The following is a 22,213-nucleotide window of genomic DNA, read 5'->3' on the forward strand; positions in this document are numbered from 1 at the left end:
CTAATTATCATTAACATTAGTTTTTTCCTTTTTTTCCCCACTTTCAGACAAAAAAGTGCAGTTTTCAGCCACCATTTTTCAGTGACATCACTAATAAATTTAGTTAACTCATGATACCTATATACTTGTCTAATGTTAGATAAGTCAATCATAAATTAATACATTTTTTTCACATTAAAGAACTCAAATCATTCTCCATTTACCTTGAAAGAAAATGAGGTCTCGTCTTTCAAGCGGGAAAATCAAGCTGAAACAAGATATTAATAATGTGTGATGGGAGAATGGAAGGGGAGAATGGAAGGGGAGAATAGAAGGGGAGAATGGAAGGGGGTGTAGGCTTCCAGGATGTTAGATAATATTGGTTCAAAACACATATGGACCTGTCAATCATTCTGGATTCATATGTAGAGTGGTTCATCTGCTGTTGTTATTGTGTAAATTATTGCTGCTTTGGCGTGTTTTTGAGTGATAACTTGTAGCAGCTTACAAGTTACTTAAAAAGCTGAGTTTCAACACAAAATGCGTAGTTTGGCAGGTCTGATATAGCCTACATCTAATCTTTTTCCTTTCTGATATGAGATCACTTAATGAGCTTAGCTGCCTGCTGCTTTTGTTATTTTATTTATAGCCAGTTCCAAGTACTAGATTCATGATTCTAGATTGGTAGGTTGGTAAGCTGTTTTTATTTTTTATTTGTAGGAAAGGTAAATAAAATGCAAATATTATTTTTTGGTAATAACAGCCTATTTCACAAACTCTCTAAAAGTACTCCCCTTTTATCAATTTGTCTTCCCAAAATGAGAATTGTCTATGAAGGATTAGCACCAGTTATGTGTTTGATGATATACAATTATGTGTCATTGGCAATCCAATTACAGTTTCCTACTACCCAGTCCTACTAATTGTTATTAAAGTTCATATGTCTGTCATACAATGTCAAGATCATGAAAAAGGGGCTTGCTTTAATTTAGCTACAGAAAAAAATGTCATTGCTGTGTCACGTCTCTGCCATAGATTGTCAAGATAGTTAAAAAGGGAATTGCTTTAATTTAGCTGTAGAAAATGTCATTATTGTGTCATGTGTGTCACTGAGTGTCGAGATTAATAAAGTTATAGAGTTAATACAGGGTTTCACAAAATATGTAAGCAATGAGTCATGTGTCTATCATATGATGTTAAAAGGGGGTTGCTTATCTGTAGTCACTAATAATACATCTCTTACTGTATTAAGAATGGGTAAAAGCTTTAGAAACAAAAAGTAACTATACAAAATGTATACAATGAATGAGTAACATGCCATTGCATCATAACGTTTACAGTACATTGTCCTAGAATGAGTTTTGTGACGTAAGATTAGAACGAATGTCTTAGAATGAATTTTGTGACTTACATCATCATGACAGTTTAATAACATCTGTCATAAGTCATACGATGATTTTTCATCAGAAAAATAGATGGGATCATTTCTGCCCATTTTCTGTAGAATATGCCTTATGCTATTTTTACTTGGAATGTACTGATGTATTTCCACAAGTTCACTTAATATAAGGTTAGTTTCCCTTCAATTAAAGCAAACATTTTCAAATTCATCCAAATTTTGTTTTGAAAATATATTTGAAAGGGCTGTTTGTAGTATGTTATAGATACACTATATGGCCAAAAGTTTGTGGACACCTGACCATCACATGCCCATTCCAGATTTAGTCCCCCTTGCTGTTAGAATAACCTCCACTCTTCTGGGATTGGCTTTCCACTAGATTTTGGATCATGACTGTGGGGATTTGTTCATTCAGCCACAAGAGCATTAGTGAGGTCAGGCAGTGATGTCGGGTGAGGAGGCGTTCCAGTTCATCCCAGAGGGTTCAGGTTAGAGGTCTGTGCTGGTCACTCGAGTTCTTCCCCTCCCACCTTGGCTAGCCATGTCTTAATAAGCCTTGCTTTCTGCACAGGGACATTGTCATGTTCGAACAAGTTTGGGCCCCTTAGTTCCAGTGAAGAGAAACTGTAATGCTACACTATACTAAGACATTCGATACAGTTGTGTGTGTTTCCGACTTTGTGGCAACACTTTGGGGAAGATACATGTATGGGTGTGATGGTCAGGTGTCCACATACTTTAGGCCATATAGTGTACATATGGCTGAACAAATGCACACCTAAGTAACTGTAATTTTGTTTATGACTGAAAAACAGACTTATGGACATGTATTTTATCTTGTGGCAAATTGACCAGGTTCAAAATTGACCAGGTTTAAAAACTATAGACCACAGTTAATGTAGTGAAGTCACTCTACATTGATTTCTTCATAACCCAGGATGTAGTTACCGCCGTCTTCCTTGGACGCTATCTGCAAGCAATCAGCAACAGAAAAAAAGGCTGAATGTTTTCTTGGCTTCTAGCTTGAAGAAAATTAGTGCAGTTATGTAAACATGTTGTGAACATGTATAAATATGGATTAAAAATCTTCTTGGAAACTAGGGCTGCACCATTAACTGTATGTTTATGATTATAGCGATGTGGGTTGCAGCAGTAAATATGTTGTAAAGGGCTGTGATACCAGAACAGCACAGATCAAAGCCTATTACTCACAGCAGAGTGGCTTGCACTGTAGGCTAGTGTGCGTATGTGTATGTGTGTGTGCACGCACAGGTAAGGTCATTTGCACAGAACCATTCACACACAAATGCTAAAAACACAACTAGCAGCAAGAATAGATGTGATGAGGAATTGGTATCAATTCAGTGTACAATGTGTCAGGTAATAGTGGCCCTGTTACATTAGAATTGAACATTAATAATAATAACTAGTTTTTACTCTCGTTCTAGACAGAAATGTACTTTTGATCTGTTACAAGTTTTGGACTGTGACTGAATCTCAAATGATGCTCATTACATGTAGTAGTGCACTAGGTAGAGTGTACAACACTATAATATTAGACCCTATATAGAGCCCATAAATAGTGAATAGGAAGCTCTTTGGGATTTGGCCTAATTGCTGATTATTCTATATAATAATCCTCTGTAAACTTGATGATGATGATGGTTTCTTAATGTTTTTCTTTAACATTTTGCATAACGTTTACTAATTTTATTTACTAACTAATTTATTTACATACTAACTAATTGTATTTGTTTTAATGGAGATCAATAATGATGTTATTTTTATCTATTCTTTTATTCATTCATTCATATTCTGTAGCCTCTGTATCCTGGTTAGGGTTGCGGTAGATCCGAAGCCTTTCCCCGGAAAGACTGGGTGCAATGCGGGAGAAAACGGGACACCTGTCCATCACAGGACACCATGCACACACATTCAAACCTAGGGGCAGTTTAATATAGCCAATCCTCCTACCAGCATGTTTCTGTACAATGGAAGGAAACTGGAGAACCCTGGGGAAACCCATACAGACATAGGGAGAACAGAGAGAAATTCTGAACAAACAATAATCCGAGCTCAAGATCAAACCAGGAACCCTGGAGGTGTGAGGAAGCAGCACTAACTGATACGCCACTGTGCTATCTATCATTATCCATAGCTGTATAAATCTAAAAAATAGCAAAAAGGTTCATTGTCAGGTTCTGCATCACATCCAGTGAAATTACTTTTAGTCTTACTTTTTCTCACATCTCATATCACATGTCATCATTGAGATATTACACCCATTTATGACATGTAAAGTTTTTTTGTCTATAATGTGCAGCCCTATCAGAAATCCTACCAAGTTTGGTTGTGTTAGCTCACTGGCTAGTTAGAAGTGAAGATTTCAATAGAAAAAAGTATCTAAGGCCAAACACAGTTTAGTATCATTTACTCACGTAGCATGTTTTCAGGAAAAAAGATGTCATTTGGAGTGTTTGTTGAACAAAAAAAAATCACAATATTTGATCTATTTCAGCTTTCAAAACACATTAATGTGTTTACCTTTATGCATAAATGGCACATTTTATCTATAAAAGAATTAAATTATAGCAGGCATAATCTGTCCGTTTGTTCTTTTGATAAATAATGAAAGTTAAACGGAATGATTCATTTTGCAGCTATAGCGCCTTGACTTTAAAGTTATATAAAGACAAAGTGCAGTGTCTGCAGGTTTCAGAGTCTAAGGTCAGATCACTATCGTAGCATTTAGATATAAAAGAAAACATAATAAATACACATTGAAAAGGTGTATTGTTTATTATCGATCTATGCCACATAGCTGGACACATCAACTTATCAGCAGCCATTATCATCAACTCGGCTTAAACAATCACTCAGAGGTTTAAGTTTCTCAGCTGCACTTTTTCCCTCTATGTAATATGTCATTGGTTCCACTTTACCACTATTCAAATCAAGAGTGTATATTTATCATTATACCCTAATAATCCTGGTCCTGTGAGATCTAAACCCGAGCACAGGTAAGTAATGCGGAAGAGGAAAACTTCAAAAGAATTTCTCAATTATCAAAAAGCAAGACACACTTCAAAATCCCTGCAATGAATAATGGAACAAAACGTCTGCATGCAATAACATCTGCAATTAAGGGCAGAGGTTCTTTTTTTTTTTTTTTTTTTTTTTTTTTTTTTTTTTTTTTTAAGAAGTCTTTCGACAGGAGTGTTGAAGTATTATTGCAGACATCAAGGTGTTACGTTATGTGCTGAGGTGACCATTGATATTGATATGCTGTCTCTGTTCTTGTGGTTTGCTGGATTCATAATTACAAAGGGAATTATAGAATTTCTGCCTGCTGAGTTCCCTTATAAAACTTTCTATTTCCGTGATGATAAGTCTCTTTGCAGTGGCAGCTTTAATTTGCAAACTGATAGGTGTGCAGTATCTGAACGTTAGAAAAGTCGCTCTTGCTCGACGAAACCTTGCTGCGAACAGACACTTAATCTTGCCTTTGCCCGAATCACAATTTCAGCAGCCAGTCTTAATATGTGAAATCATCCATCTAGCCCTGAGAGAAAGGCATGTTTGCAGCTTGGCTCCACACTTGGAACACAGACGATGCTGCAGGCTGTTTTTACATCTCCGAGCTGAGGGGGTGATGACATAGTTTTTGCCCATCAGAGCTCTGTGCCTGGTAATAGCCTTACCCTCTAACACCTTTACCTTCATATCTCAATGTAAATAGCTCCTGGGGAATTAGCCCGGTCTGCCTCTCGCAGTCTATGATCGTAGCAAACAGCCTTATCTGCTGCCTCATTAACTGTACATCTGGAAATTGACAATTTGTACATTCCCACATTTCAGTGTTAGAGACAAATTGCTTATCTTTGGCCTAATGGGGCTATTTTTACATGGAAAGTTGCAATGCAGATGTCACCCAGGTTGCTGGTGTCTCGTGTAATCAAGCTGGGACAGTGATTAGTGCCACCCAGTCAGGGTGATTTTAATTCCAGTCCTGTGACACCTAGCAATGACAGCTTGATGGGGGTTATCTCCATAATGACTGTTGTAGATTACACTGGGAGAGACTACTGCATTTGATTAAGACCCCAGCCTGCTCTGTGTGGTGCTCTGGATTATATGATGTGTGTGAAAAATAGGGGGGGGGGGAATGTCCTCTATCTTGCAGTGTGGTAATGAATATTTGTTGTGAAGGAGAAAAGAATCACCTTCACTATTTTTCCTTTTATTTACTAAATGTACTTATTAATAGCCATCCATGGCCAGAAAGCAAAGAAAGTATAAGTGTCCTGCACTGTGGGTAGGAGGGAAAGCTATTTCTCTGTGTCCTGTTGATCAGAGTGACACTATCCAACTGTGCAGTCATGCAATTAAAAAAAAAGGTATTAAGTGCTCTCCTCCAAACGTGTTTGACTGCCCTGTGATGTTGAAGTAATGCTGTGCCTGGCTTCAAGTATCTCAGCAGGATCATGTGTTAGCCTCCACGCTCACAGGTTGGCTGTTGTGCAACAGGGGAGAACTAGCCAGTGGGCAGAAATTAACTGACACTAAATTAAATGTACTCTACCAAGCAATTCATAATCAACCTTTCAAAACATCATTCAGTAATAATAATTAAGCTGTTATTAATAATGGAAAAAAAACTGATAATCAAACAACACTTTATTATTAAAAAAGTCAGTAATTTGATATAAAATTATGAAGTAGTGTTGTTTTCTCACAGCTGCAGAGTGCCTGGTTCAGTCCTGAGCTAGGGTTACTCTCTGTGTGTTCTTCCCATGTCCATATAGGTTCCCTCTGGTTTTTCCATTTTCCTCCCACCTCAGTAGGTGACAGTTGGGTAGATTCCAGATCCACCACGACCCTGAGCAGGATAAAGTAATGCATGAATGAATAAAGCCATTATAAATGGTCTGTATATTAACAAGCCTATTTGCAGTGGCAGTTTTAATTGGCAAGCTGATATGTGCACAGTATCTGACCGTTAGACTGAGATGTCTAAGGTTCCGATGTTTCAGGTGGCGGATCAAGCCTGTGGTGGAAAAGTCTGCTTTAACCCTTCTGGACCCTTCTGCTTATCTGTGATTACAAATCATTGTTCTGTTGTCCTCATCAAAAATTGTGAAATGCTTTCATAGGTTATTGACTATATTATTTGCTGAGCAGGTGCTGTTTGAACATGCCAGTAATTGCAGTTACAGAAGATTGAATTAAAGTTGTGATTACAGAAGAGGGAGTTACCACTGTGATGATGTTCAGAATGATGTACAGTTGTGATTATAGAAGAGGGAGTTACCACTGTGATGATGTTCAGAATGATGTACAGTTGTGATTATAGAAGAGGGAGTTACCACTGTGATGATGTTCAGAATGATGTACAGTTGTGATTATAGAAGAAGGAGTTACCACTGTGATGATGTGATGATGTTCACTGTACAGAAAAGGGATTTACAATTATGATTACAAAAGCAGGAATTACATTTGCAATTATAGAATAGTGAACTAAAAATTTGTCAGGCGGTGGAGATGGACGTAGGTGCAGGTGAGATTTATTAAACTTCAGCAAACAATCCAAAATATTAAGCAAGAGAAAGATCAGAAACATGCAGGGGTTCAGGCGATCAGCAAACAACATGAACAGGACAAATCCAAACTCATGAAAACCAGGAACAAACAAAGTCAAAAACCAGAATAGCACGAACAATGAACAATAAACAATAAACAATAAACAAAAGCTTGGTAAATCAGGCAGTGGTGCACTGAGCATTCATGTTGTGCGAGTCTTTTGTGTGTGCTTATACAGTGTGTGGTAATGATCAGGTGTGTGCAGTTAGTCATGAGATGACTGAGAACATGAGCGTGCTGGTGAGTGCTGGGAATCGTAGTCCGTGGCAGCCATGTTTGTAGGCCACAAGGCATTCTGGGAACTGGAGTTCGGCACCGAATCCAGCACTGACATGACAAAATTACAATTGAAATATATAATATATAATATTGAATTACAATTAGAATTAGAAATTACAATTATGATTAGAAATTGTTTGTAGTGTTTAATTTTCATACTTTGTTGTATTATATGTTTTAGAATAGAAATAGATAACATCTATGGTCAACATTTATGTGCTATGTATACTATATATTTAGTATTTAGCACCAACTGTACAGTATCGTAAAGAGGATTTGTGGCCTGCGTGTTTGGAGTGTGGGCATTATGAGAAAACTATGCATGCTTTTTGCTTACAGCTTCAGAATTTAAGCACAGAAATCTATCAAGCGTGACTCCTGCTTTGCATGATAGATAATTGCGCTACACTATTGTGGGAAACTACACCAGCAAAACTGATGTATTTTGGAGGTTGGGTTTTGTTTGAAATTCATGGCGTTTTGTAACCCAATCTGCACATTTACATATTTATCATTCATAGCTACCAGGGCTTACAGTATTTACTTTTTTTTTTTTTTAACATATGCTGACCTATAAATAACCATCTGACAAACTGCATGCTGTCTCACAGCTGCTCACATGGTAACATTTAAAGGTTATATTTAAAGGGCAGACAAATTTCTACAAACCTGCAAATACCATGACTACATGCTAAATCCTACATATACTCCACTTTTCCTATTGGCAAGGCATGTTCAACATGTAAGGATGTGTGAATCCATCTCTGGCAGCCCTTGTTCTTTTCACGGCTGTGTAATCAAACACAGTAGGTCAGATAGGAATAGTACGAAGTGTGCCAATAAGCTTTGCAGCTCCTCCTTTCTTTGTAATGAATCAGTGTATTTATTTAAAGCAGTCGTCTCTGCCAAAACGGCCCTACTCAATGTGTTGCCTTCGTCTTAAAGGTAATTGCTCCTACCTGCGTGGCTGTAATGGATCCTGGATGAAGTATTGACCGCCTCTAGATTTTGATTAAGGGGCTGTTGGGTGTCTTAATGAAAGTGAGGAATCAGCATTCTGCTGGGCACCCTGCGCTCTTTGATTAGGCTGGGATCTTCATTCACCCTGAGGAGGATTGAAAGGGGATGCTAAATTAAAGGGTGCGTTTGCTGATTAACATTTTCAACGTGTTCTGTATTTCCTCTCTAAATTGTAATGGCATGATTGGAGAACATTTATTAAGATGGTTATGGACTCCATGGCTGGGGAAAAAGGTCAACACTGATCATTTCTGATTCCAGCTCAGAATGTCGCATACTCTCTGCTTTTCTGACTTTTCTGTTAAAGCACGATTACAGGATTACGGTACCGGGGGAATCAGTTGTGTCTTGGAATCAAGGATCTTGCCCAGTTAATTCAGTGCACAAATGGGCAAGTGGAAAAAATATGACAAAGAAGATGAGCGTTACTGATTAATAAATTAAATAACACAAATGAAATAACATCAAACTTAAGATAACTGTTTTAAATTATTAACAAGACAGTGATTTCTTTTGGACAAGTCAGGCCTACAACACACATTGCTCAGATTTAAAATGTTTTAAAATGAAGTTGTCTTAGTTTTTTATTCCCTTAGACTTAGAAGAAATCATATTGAAATCTGACATTTTCCATTCCGCATGTGCGCTACTGAGATCTGCAGCATGCTGAATACAAGATTTCGAAATAACAGTTGAATCAGATATAATCACAATCTACACCTTCTCTAAGTACTTGCATGTAATTACATGTACCTACATCTTGTTGTACTAACTCTTCTCCAGCAGGGTTTTTGGTTGATAGTATTCTTAGATCCAGACCTATTTGTACTAGCATGAGGATATGTTTCTGATGCAGACTACAAAGCACTTCTGTATGTGGCTCTGGAAAAAGGCACGTGCTAAATGCTGTAAATGTAAAAGAATACATGCAACGTCAATTCAGTAGGAACTTTGATGTTTGCCACAATTTTGTCCAACTGGAACTTTGTGCTCTTGTGCATGCAGGTCATTTCAGAAGGCTAGTGTGGGATACAGGCAATATTTAAAAAAAAAAAAAAAATGTTTTAAAAAATTAACAATAAAATCAAATTCGAGCAGTAAATCAGAACAGAGTGTTTAAGGCTGCAGTGTGAATGTAGCCTAAAGGCAGACTAAAATTATATCAAGTTGTGCTGAGAAGCAGACTGACTGTTTGTGGAAGATGTAATATACTATAGCAGGTCTGCTGAAGTGCTTAGCCAGTGTCCTAGCTGGAAGCATCAGCATTGCAGGTCACTGATTAAGAAAGGCGGCGTGTCCTTGTGGGGAGGTGGAGTAAGTAAGATGGAATTGCACTCTGGCAGCCTCTATAATGTTTTTTTTCCTATACTGGAAAAACCCAGAAAAGTGCTGAGTGATCTGCGCCATAACAACATCTCACCTTTCACCGTTTCACCATCTCGCCTGGTGCGTTTTTGTTGTAGATGTTTGTATGTCTTTGGGCACGGAAATGAGTATGGTAGTAGAAAATCTCACTTTCTTTTAATTTATTTTTAAATCAAAAATATGGCCAAACTATGGCTAAAGAATACCGAGTCTTACATTTCCCAGGTGGAACTGTCTGTTTGTTTTAAAGCAAGCTGCTTCTAAATATTGAAAAGATTGTTTTTGACCAAGTAGCTTCAACTTGAAAGCAGAAACTTTCCTTGAATGTAGTGTTTATCTCTGCTACTCAGTTATTAAAATAGTTTGACTAGTTAGAGCCTTGTTTCTCTTTCAAGGACTTACACAGACTACATTTTAAAACTCCATTGCCCATTCAGATTTAAATTGTAATGGGGGAAAAGTTGGAGAAGAGCCAAGCTTTCTGTTTTAATCAAGCTCTGAGTACATTTTAAAAGCCTCGAATCATGCTTTCAAATAACCGTTTCCCATTAGATGCTGCAACTCTATAATCTTCTTCAGATGAGACTGCAGCAAAAACAGCAACATTTCATCTCAGTCGAAGCGCCTCCACGAACGGACAACAAAGAAATGTGTACTTTCTCATATCGCTCCTCGCAGTTTACTTCCTGCCCCCTTGTCTTCTGGACAGCTGAGATCCTCCTACTCTTTTAGAAGACTATGAAATATGAATGATATTCATGTCTGTTGGCTGACACAGTATCATGAGCCCTTAATTATTTGTTCATTTGATTTGGCCTTATTATGTTGCTTACACAAAATTCCCAGTTAGACAAAAACTTAATTGTGTTGTAGAACTATTGTCAACTAAATATGTTGTAGAACCATTTTGGGAAATGTTATTCAGAAATGTTATCAGAACCCCCCGAAAATCCTGACAGTTCCCATTATGCAAAGTTTCTAGGACTATAAATAGCTAGAAAACATTCTACTAAGCTAAAATAGTGTTCTTTTAGTTACTTTAGAGTTACTGTTGTATATAATAAGCTGGTTGGTTTTTACACATTTATTTTAAAAAGTAACGTTGAGGCTTAAACTAACCTGCCAAATCTGTGAAAATGCTTCAACTGGAGCTTTGTTTAATTACTGTTAGTGCAGGAAGCCCTGGTAATTATCAGTTTTATGTTGTGTAATTATACATATTACACAACATATTATTTTATTAACCCTAATTATAACTATCACCTTTTTTAATACAGCTGATAATAGTTTATGCAAATGACATATTTGTACGCTATTTTTCACAATATAAAATTTCAATGTGTCCTCAGACCTGGATGACCCAGTCGTGACGGTTCATCAGAGTATAGGCGAAGCCAAAGAGCAGTTCTACTACGAGAGGACGGTTTTCCTCCGCTGCGTGGCTAACTCCAACCCTCCAGTGCGCTACAGCTGGCACAGGGGCCGAGACGTTCTGTCTCAAGGCTCAGATAAGGGTGTGGAGATCTACGAGCCCTTCTTTACACAGGTAAGAGAACTTTTATGGCCTTTTACCATGCTAGTAAAACTCTTATGACTATTGCACTTTAAAAAAAAAAGCATTGATAGACTGGTTAACACAGTATGTAAAGGTCTATTGACTTTGTTGTTAAACAGCACTGAAATGTATACAAATTAGCAAAGATCACAGAATACAGTGTGTTAAGGTTCACCAGAAGGCAATAAAGAACACAGATAATAAGGTAGAGACGAGGGGAGGAAGAGAGCAGCATGCCGTGAGCTTCTCGTGCACTGCTTTCAAACAGACCCATGGAAACGCAGAGGTGGCATATCAGACCCAGCATGGGAATAGCACTGGTAATTAGCAAAGAAGAGCATGTCTCTTCCATTTGGGGCTATCTGTGCTAACTCTACCCCCTCCCTGCTGAGAGTTTTCCAAAAACAACAAAAAAAGATTAGCAGAGCACATTTGTGCATTTGTTGTTTTTTTGTGTCGTTAAATGCCAGCTTACCATTTCACCCGTGGAGATAGCCAGAGGGAAGAGACACTAGTGGCGACATTTAGCGGTGGAGCCCTCAATGCTGAAACCAGGGCAGTGCTAAAAGCTTTACTGGCGCTGCTTGTAGAGTCAAACAGCTGGATATTGTAATAGCCAGAGTCATGCCTGTGATTTTATCTTTCTGCCTAATATCCTTGTACTCAGTATAACCCAATTTCCATAAATCTGCCCATTTAAAGTCATTTTTTCCATCTATCAATCGGAATTGTCTTACTGTTTTTCGATCAGTCTGTGTCTGTCAGTTTCCTCCCCCGCTCTCTCTCTCCTTCACCTGATCTTGTAACAAATGGATATTTTTTCCGGTCAGGTTTCTGTAAGGGGCTTGGTGTCTGCATGCCAAAGACACTATGCTCTGATATCAGCCACAAGCAGCCTACTGGAAGAGAGATGCTACTCCGTTAACAGAATTACACTGAAGGCTTGAATGATGTCTGGAAAATGAAAGCAATGAATAATCTTATTTCTGAAGCCTGGCACATTATAATCTGTCTAATATTCTAATCTGTGCTGATGAGTTGGACGCCGGATGAAAGGCGCATCCCACAAACCTGCTTCCAAATCAGACTGGTTTGACTGTTGAGATGCTCATAAGGCATTCACAATCAACTGAACTAAAGACTCGGCCATTCATCAAACATGAAATGGTAGCAAAGTGCAATAGAGCGTGAAAGCACAGCACAGCCAGTAGTTTTTGTAAATGAACATTCAAAATGCTGGCTTTGAAAACAAGGAGCAGGACTTGCTTAGACTCCACTAAACACTATCAGCAGAGAAGTGTGTGCAGGCGCAATTAGTGTGCTGCTTAAAAGGGGCTGGACCTGAAAGAGAGCATGTCTTAGCTTTGCATCACAGCATATATTCATAAGGAGCAACATTCATAAGGTTTCTCTTGGTTGATTTTACCTGCTTTATTATGATATTCTTCAAAAGGTACATCATTTGGCACATCCTAAGTGGTCTAGTGTCACGAAGCTGGTAATCTGGCACCTATCCAAATGTTATTCCTCTTTCTAATGTTGAAAATTGTAAACGTTTCAGGTGATCCCAAAGTGAATGTGCTTTTAAGGAGAGCATAGCAGGTATACATACCATGTTTAAAGTCCCCTTGAAATGGCTTCTTAGCTATGATTTGATTCTGTATGTTGACATATTTCCTTCTGAAACAGGAAGTCAAAGTGAGGTGAAACAAACCTGACGAGCGAGCTAGATAAAGATGAAGAACAGTGCATAGATTACAGAGGGTCATTCGCTTACTCTTACTGATGGAGAAGCTCTGACAATGTATAAAGATGAAATTGCGTTCTTGCTCAGTCTGAGAAAGCGACATATTCCAGTACTGAACAGTCTGAAGTCTGCCAGTCACATAACCACGACTTACAAATGTAGAGCAAGCCCTGCCTCTGGGGGCGGGACATACAGTACGGCCAAGCTAAAAAGTCTTGCAATTGCACATGCTGTGGAGTAAAGATGACTTAAACATTTCTACGTCCAAAAATTCTATAAAGAGTAATAAACAATAATAAACTAAACAAATTCAATATTTGGTGTCACAACTCTGCTTTTAAAAAACATCCGTAGTCTCAGGTACAGTGTGTGCAGTTTTATAAGGAAATTGGCTGCTAAGATTTACTGAGTATTTTAAAGAATCCTCCAGGTACTCTGTTTTCCTCCCCCATCCAAAGACATGCGATGTAGACTGATTGGCATTTCCAAATTGTCTGTAGTGTGCGAATGTGTGTGATTGTTGCCCTGGGATAGGCTTCAGGCTCCCCCACGACCCTGTGTAGGATAAGTGATAGGGAAGATGGATGAATGGAGAGTTTTGCCTAGATATGACTCATCAAAACATTTTGATCATTTTTCCAGAAGTGATGAACTATAATATTAAAACAAGAATAACTCAGAAAGAATTTTTTTAACCTTCATATATATATATATTGTATTGATGTCCATAACAATAAGAGGAAGGAACAACAGGGGCACTTTAATATTTAATTCCTGTAATTTAGTTAATAACAGTTTGAAATATTTGCAAGTGAGTTACTTGCAAATGGGGAGTTGAGGTAATTTACAGCTAAACGAACTCACATGTAGGTCTCTAAAAATGTTCAGTCATGTATGTGTAACCCACGATGACGCAGTGAGCAAGAATGAGAATGAGAGTAAGAATGATTTTTTTTAATTTTCTTATAAAACTATACAATGTCCCTGTATGTTTCAGCTAGAACTATCACTTATTTCATGTGTTATTCTTTTTTATATGTTAATTTTTGCTCATTTTCATTGGGAGTGCACGGTATATGTCCCCATGTGGTACCTGGGAAGTAAGGGTGACCAAAAGTGATTCAACGAAGGGGTATATTTGTAGAAATAGCGACAGAATGTGGGGTTATGTTTAATTTGCTGAACCTCACCATGCTGCAGCATCCAGTGATAAAGCACTGAAAGGCTACATTACATTCTGGAAGGGACAGCACTGGAACACACATTTGCACACTGTTCTCTGCCTCTCACTCTGAGCTGCAGGGGGAAACAAAGATCCTGAAGCTGAAGAATCTGAGGCCCAAAGACTACGCCAACTACAGCTGCATCGCCTCGGTCCGGAACGTGTGTGGCATTCCTGACCGTCGGGTCATCTTCAGACTCACCAATAAAACAGGTCACATACATTAAAACACATCTCATCTCATTAAAAGATATGATGAAAGACATGACCACTGCATGTAGCTGTGATCAAAAAGATTTTTATACCTCTAACTGCAACGCTACTCAGATTAAAGCAATAGTGTTGGTTTTATTTTTGGCACATTTATTTGCACTAGAACATGCACCACTGATATTACATGTTGGTGATATATTATGGAATATATCATATAGATTGCTTAAATTATATTAAAAAATGGTCAAAATGGAAATGTGCAGATCAAAAAGCCCGTTGTTGAAGTTATTCAGTAACAGCTTCTGTAATAGCTTGTGCTTTATATTTACATATTTTACATAGTTAAACAAATTCATCAGCTTCACCCAGACTGTTTCTGTGCAGACAGTAGTGACCTTTTCATTCATTAGCCATAATGAAAGGGCCTTATGAAAACATAGTCTGTTACAACCCCAGTGAGACCCCACATTGCATCTAAAGAGCACATTTAAATGCAACAGACAATACATGCAGGTGCGACAATTGGATTATACTGTTTCACTATGGAAAAAAAAAAACATTTAAAATGGACATACTAAATGCAGGGATTATGCACTGAATCCATTTACATTTAAAATCACGTTGACTGGGCCTGTGAGAATTTGTTATTCTGGCCAGAATGGGGCTAAATGAGGTTGTGGGCTAAATGTTAAGCTTGTAAAAGCATCTCTATTTGAGAATGCTAACGAAACTGCTCACCTCCTCTTGGCCTCTGCAGCCTCCCCGTCCATCAAGCTGCTGGTGGAAGATCCGATTGTGGTGAATCCTGGACAGACAGTGTCTCTGGTGTGTATCGCCACGGGTGGTGAACCTCCACCCACACTGACATGGACCAGCGTCTCAGAGCACCTCCCTGAGAAAAGCGTTTTGAAGGACGGCACGCTAACGCTACCGGCCATCTCTTCTGAAGACGCCGGCGTCTATAGCTGCATCGCCAGCAACAACGTAGGAAACCCGGCCAAAAAGTCAACCACCATTATTGTGCGAGGTAAAGGAAGCAGTTGCATGTAAATTGACATACTCATTATACGTAAAAAGAGCATGATAAAGCTGGAGTACTAATACATGTCACAATAAATTAGGAGAAGACATGACAAGATAGGCTAATATCCACTTAATGCAAGGACTTTATTAAGTCCATGAAGGACACATCTGTAAGTAATGCAATTTATGTTATGCATAGTTAATGAAGTTGGGACACAAGCAAAAAAATACTTCTTAACAGTTCTTTTTCTGTTGTAATGTATGAAAAATGGAAAATATCCAGAATATTGACAACCTCACATCTAGTCCAGTCTTTGTGGAAAATCCTCAGAATAGTATAGTAGTGTCTCACACACTTTATGTCATAAGAAATTTTAGCAGCACATAGACACTGTTCACCGCACTTCTCATTTTATATCCACTCATCAATGACATAAAGAGGTGGCTTAAACCTTACAAATTTTATCAATCATACAGCTCTGACCTCCTTACTAACCACTAACCTACTTAGTGAACTACTGATTTTTTAGTGCATGCTGAAATATATGTGTAAAAATACACGATTATTGCTAGTGCATAAATATTTCTTTCTCTACAGTTTGAAGGCAAATCTTTAGGAATGATCGTAAACAATATATCATAATGTGTTACTATTATAAAACTGCAGCTTTGTGCACCTCTAAGGCCTTGAGTGCCATTGCTCACATACTCAACTGCATGTTTTTTGTGCATCTAGAGGATTAGAAGTAAAATTCACTAAATGGCATGAAAAAACATCCCTGTCCATCGGGTTTCTAAGTCAAACTGAAGAATGTTTAGCGATTTTATACAAAACGATATTAAACACACTGACAAGAGGTTTTTAAAATTCAAACACTAACCATAATAGGAAAACCATCAGTTAGGGTTAGTACTCACTAACAGTCTAGAATAGTGCATAAGTATGTGATTTGAGACACAAAGCTAGTTTGTTTAGTCAGTTGTGAACAGTGTCACATGCTATACTGCCTCCAATATTTACACTGTTATTGCATATCTTGCATTTCTGAGGACGCTCCAAACGGCCGCAGGATATGTTGCACAGCCATCTTGAGAACCCATTTTGCTTTAATTCATTTTATTTCATTGCACTGTATTTGAAGTTATTCCTAATTCCTTTTACCTTTGACAAGTCTTCCACTTATTGCCTTTTCTCTGACTTGACACCTTACTTAATCTTTTTCTCAGCTAGTCAAATGCATAACCACCCTGAACTCTGCTATGATTGTGAGTCAAATCTTGTGACAATCAAATCTTAGAATATGAACAGAAGGAAATCATGTGCTACACCAGGCGTCTCAGAGTGTGCGTTCTGTGTGCATCACAGCTCCTTCCATAGCGCTCATATTTCTGGGAAAGGCAAGCCCTGTGGCATATTACTGTGTAAGTACTTATTAAATGGCCAATTACAGCAATTAAGTGAAGTCAGTCAGGCTAATCACTGAACTGGGGACCTATGTTCTAGTCAGAAAAGAGTGGTTGAAGAGTAGCTCCTGCCGCAAAGCAGGAGAAAAAAGTCTTAATACTGCTACAAATCTAGTCAGTGTAACCTGAGGTTTATAGATTTCAAATCAGATGCACCACACTCTTTTTCTTGCTTATTTTTTGATCCCAGATTTACTATTTTTAGATTTCCTGGAGCCTGATGTGAACTGATGATCTGGTTATGTAACATCGACATTAAGCTTCCTTATCGACCTTCAGAATAATCTCCTGATATTTTTATGTCTGATTTATATAAACCTAGTAGTGTGAGATGGCCAGCAACGTTAACTGATGCAGCAATAGTCAAAGAGGAAATTAGGAGGAAAAAAGTAGCAAAGTAATGTATAAATATTTTTGCAAAGATGAATGACAAGCATGTGGAACTCAAAATTCCCACAATCTGATTTACAGAGTGAAGGTTACACATGTTATCTGTGCATTGTTATCTGGCAGGGTGGATCACTGGGATGATAGCTAGGAGATATATATATATATATATATATATATATATATATATATATATATATATATATATATATATATATGTATATATATATCCTATATATATCAGCCATAACATAAAAACAGTCTGCTAATACTATGGAAGTCCCCCTTGTGCTGCCAAAACAGTCGAGGCATGGACTCCACAAGACTTCTGAAGGTGTGCTGTGGTATCTGTCACCAAGACGTTAGCAGCAAATCCTTTAAGTCCTGTAAGTTGCGAGGTGGGGCCTCCATGGATCAGACTTGTTTGTCCAGCACGTCCCACAGATGCTTGATCGGCCTGAGATCTGGAGAACTTGGAGGCCAAATCATCACCTTGAATTCTTTGTCATGTTCCTCAAACCATTCCTGAACAAGTTTTGCAGTATGGCAGGGCGCATTATCCTGCTGAAAAAGGCCACTGCCATTAGGGAATACCGTGGCCATGAAGGGGTGTGCTCGATCTGCAACAATGTTTAGGTAGGTGGTACGTGTCAAAGTAACATCCACATGAATGCCGGGACCCAAGGTTTCCCAGCAGAACACTGCCCAGAGCACTTCCCCAGGTAAGCGATGCACACACACCCGGCCGTCCACATGATGTAAAAGAAAACGTGATTTATCAGACCAGGCCACCTTCTTCCATTTCTCCATGGGTCAGTTCTGATGCTCACATGCCCACTGTAGATGCTTTCGGTGGTGGACAGGGGTCACTATGGGCACTCTGACCGGTCTGCTGCAACACTGTGTATTCTGACACCTTTCTATCATGATGAGCATGAACTTTTCAGCAATTTGTGCTACAGTAGCTTTTCTTCTGTGAGATTGGACCAGATGAGCTAGCCTTCGCTCCCCACTCGCATCAGTGAGCCTTGGGCACCCATGACCCTGTCGCCGGTTTACCGGTTGTCCTTCTTTGGACCGCTTTTGATAGGTACTAACCACTGCATACCGGGAACACCACACAAGACCTGCCGTTTTGGAGATGCTCCAACCCAGGTGTCCAGCCATCACAATTTGGCCCTTGTCAAAGTTGCACAGGTTTAAGGCCTTTGCACACCAAAATTACAATCACAAATTGCTGAAATAGGAGTGCAGTGGTTCTGAAAACAATTTTTCTGATGTTTTACTATTAGAAAGAGGAAGAGAATACTTGACATGAATAATTTTGTAGCCGAGAAATGTTGAATGAATTTCTGCAGTGACTGGTATTCAGGAATATTTCTGTTTCACAGTTCAGCAATTTGAACCGGTGCTGGAATGCCAGCACCCCACATGCATGACCTAGAAAGAAACTTTGAACCTGTTCAAAATCATGTGATTTGTAAAAATTCGTCAGTCAGTTTTTAAATCCAAATCCATAAAATGACACACTGTGGCAGCCAGAAATAATCAGCCTTACTGTTTATTTAAAATTTGCCATAGTATGAGCTCATCACTTATGTAACGTGTGTGTACTGGCCTTTAAGGAAAATTCTTTGTGGTCCTTGCACTTCTGTTTAAAGTACATGTGTGTGTGTGAGTGTGTGTGAGTGTGTGTGTGTGCATGCACCCATATGTGTATATGATATATGTGCATGTCTATTTCTCTTGTTGTGTATCACACCAGTCCTTGAAAAGCCTTCTTGGTGCATCACTGCCAAAAGGAGTGTGTGTGTTTGGGCAGATCTCGCCTCAGCAGATGGTGGCTTTTCTGTGCACACTTCCCCACAGCCTGGGATGACTTTCAGCTTGGCCCTCTCCTCCAGTGTCTCAGCATGCTTCTGGCTTGCAAAAAGGCCCTCCATCATGATCCATCATGGATGAGGGGAGGCAGTCTCCCTTCCATAAGCAGGTTAAATTTGGTGCAATTTTAGGCTAGTTGAGGGCGCCTCAGACAGCCATTTTTGGCTTCATCCTCACTTCTCCTCTCTCTTTTTCTCTGCCTCTCTATTTTTTCCCTCTCGAACAAAATTAGCTCAAGTAGAAAAAAAAACAGCAGCCAGTGCCAGCAGTCTTTTGAGGAAATTATTTTGTGTGGCACGCACCATTTCCGTGTTCACAAAATCAAAAGTTCTGAAGGTGGCATACAACATGTCTCTGAAACACAAAATTCATCCTTTTGATCTATCAATACTGCTTGCATCATTTAACACCTTTAAAGGTAGCATGGGTTTTCTTTTCTCTTTCTAATATTGGGAAATGAGCCACGTAGTTGGAATCAAAGGTTCTCTATCAGAGTCACATTCTGCTCATGTCATGTGTAACGATTCCTCGAGGAGACTCGACAAGATATAAGGTGCACATTTTAAGTGAATATCAGTCATTCGAGTCAGATTGAATGCACTGATTGTCTCTCACTCAGCAGGCTGTCTCGATGAGGAGACTCACTGTTATTTATGGAAGTGAACCCAGCCGATGCCTCCTGCTGCTTATATTTGGATTCTGAGTACATGGAGAAAACAAAGAACAATCCCCCAATTTTTCTTACAGAATGCAATTTGTTAAAATTATGTGTCCAGCTTGTAAATTAGTATGTCATTTTTATTTTGGAATAGCTTTAGACCCTGACTCCCCCTCCCATTTTTCAGTCAGCAAAGAAATATTGAAATGCAAAGGCGTACGATGGGTAGTTTTTTTTTTTTCCGTGATGAGAAAGGGCCTGCTTTTTGATGAGCGATATGGACATCAGTTACGGAGTAGATGACACTCGTGCCATAGTCACTACACTTCGGGGAAAAAAGATTGAGTGAGGTCACATGAAGCAGCTGAGCAGCAGCCAGGAGAATGCTGTCATGGGTGTTTCTCCTTCTTTTCATCCGAGTACCCTTGACTAATGTCACACGTAAGGTAGAGACAGCCATCTGTCCCTGTGGAGTGTGCTAAGCTGTACATACTGATTATAAGAGGGGGAGCCCAGGGGTCAATACACAAATGCTCCTGCTAACAAACCCAAGGTCAGGTGAGGAGAACGTCTTTGCCTTCACCTAGGGGTTATCAAATGAGAGAGAAAGGGAGTAGGAGAAGGTGTAGGAAAGAGAACATTTGCAGTTATTGATAAGTCATTGTCTTGCCATTGAAAAAATCAGATTAATATCACTGTGTCACTATAGTGGAATGATCTCTGTCTGTCAGTATTATTTCTTCTTATTTATGCAATACAGTGACAGCCTAGTCAATCCATTTATTTTTATACAACAGGTAAACAGGCCAGTTTGGTACTCAAGGTACACGTTTAATCATTTAGCAGTCTGTGAACTCTCTGAGAAATTGTCTCATGGTGCCCTTAGAAGGACTGGCAACCCATCGAGGGTCTAATCCCAACTTTGCCCAGTGTTCCTGGGATAGGCTCCGGACCCACAGCAACCCTAAACAAAATAAAGCTATAGATAAGTGAATGAATGAATGGGTGGATGAATGGATATAGAAGAACAAGTTTCTCCTTGAATTTGTTTCATTTAATTTGAAGCAAAAAAAAAAAAAAAGAAATAGCTTAGATTTATTGTTTCACCAACTAATCAGAAAATCTAATAATAACAATTATGGAATAACAGTTTATTTTATTGATGCAATGATCATTTCCACCAGAAAGAAAACCTTCTCACGCCATGCCATCTTTAGTCTCATGAGTCTGATGGGCAGAGTGTTTGACTATACCATCTCTAACAGGTCAACAGATTTTCACAGGTTTTATTGTCTTGTATCGGAAAAATTATATGTACGCAATGCTAACTGACATGTAATGTAGCACACTGGGCTTTGCATCACTAAGGACCATTCAGAGTTGATGAGTCCAAAAGTTACATCTGTACTTATACAGGCAGATTTGGGTGTATTCAGAGAAAAAGTAAGTCAATTTTCTGTGTGCACCATTCAGAATATGCAGATTACCTGCCTGTGAGTTCACACCTCTGAGGTTGCTAGATTTTTCTTGAGTACAAGTATCCGAGACAGGGTTCAATAGCTTCTAGACCACTAGGCTGTTACACACAAGCACTTGCCTTTAAGTCTGAAAAATCTGTTAAAAATATGAACCGAAGAATGAAAGAGTGTTTTTCTCTTTGCCGTCAAGTATAGTAACATTAAAGCAAGAGACAATTTAAAAATGAAAAATAAAAAAGACCAACTAAGATGGCAAGCGTAAAAAAAACGATCTAACAGCACTCTAGTATATTACCAATATATTGCTGCTTGAATAGTCCTAGTTGTAATCATAAGAATCACTGCAAATTTGGTTTAATGTAGAAATATAGAGTTCAACATGCTTATGTATAAATTAGCACTTGATCTAGCAAATCCTTTTATTTTACATTTTATTTTTTATTTGTTACTGACAGTCAGTTGTGCGCACAACAAAGCGAGCTACTAAAACAAGGGCATGAAAATCATAATGTGTGCATGTGCAATGAATACTACTGTATCGCTCTTTTAATTTTCTGTTGTGAGTTGTTGAATAAATAAAAATAATGCCAGTTTTTTGTTAGTTCAGTGTGCTCTCCTGTAAAGAAAATGTGCCCACTCTTTAAAAGATAATCTGACCCAGAACTCACCTGCTACGCTTACAGCTAACTGTAAGTTATATCACAACTTCATAAATTTAAAAAATGGTCCTCAAGAAAAGAAGTGTCTCCAATTAAGATGCTGTCTCCTCCATGTGAAAAAGTGTTTGACATTGCATCCACTAAAAGGTCTATACTATTAATTAATTGTCATAGTTTTGTGTTTAATATTGGCCTAGAATGGAATATTGGCCTAGAGTGGTTGTTCCATAGTGTGTATTTACAG

At 38.6% G+C, this 22,213-nt stretch overlaps 1 protein-coding gene across 1 annotated transcript in view; it reads left to right on the top strand.

The window, feature by feature from the left end:
- Window positions 1-22,213, top strand: part of LOC113532330 (MAM domain-containing glycosylphosphatidylinositol anchor protein 2) — a 181,702-nt gene that overhangs the window by 90,041 nt on the left and 69,448 nt on the right. Inside the window, exons 4-6 of the mRNA XM_026923674.3 lie at window positions 11,032-11,228; window positions 14,287-14,419; window positions 15,177-15,446. Of these exons, the coding sequence (XP_026779475.2) occupies window positions 11,032-11,228; window positions 14,287-14,419; window positions 15,177-15,446 (600 nt within the window). The remainder of the gene's footprint in view (window positions 1-11,031; window positions 11,229-14,286; window positions 14,420-15,176; window positions 15,447-22,213) is intronic.

Source organism: Pangasianodon hypophthalmus, chromosome 19 (genome assembly GCF_027358585.1).
Source record: "Pangasianodon hypophthalmus isolate fPanHyp1 chromosome 19, fPanHyp1.pri, whole genome shotgun sequence".
Lineage (NCBI taxonomy): Eukaryota > Metazoa > Chordata > Actinopteri > Siluriformes > Pangasiidae > Pangasianodon > Pangasianodon hypophthalmus.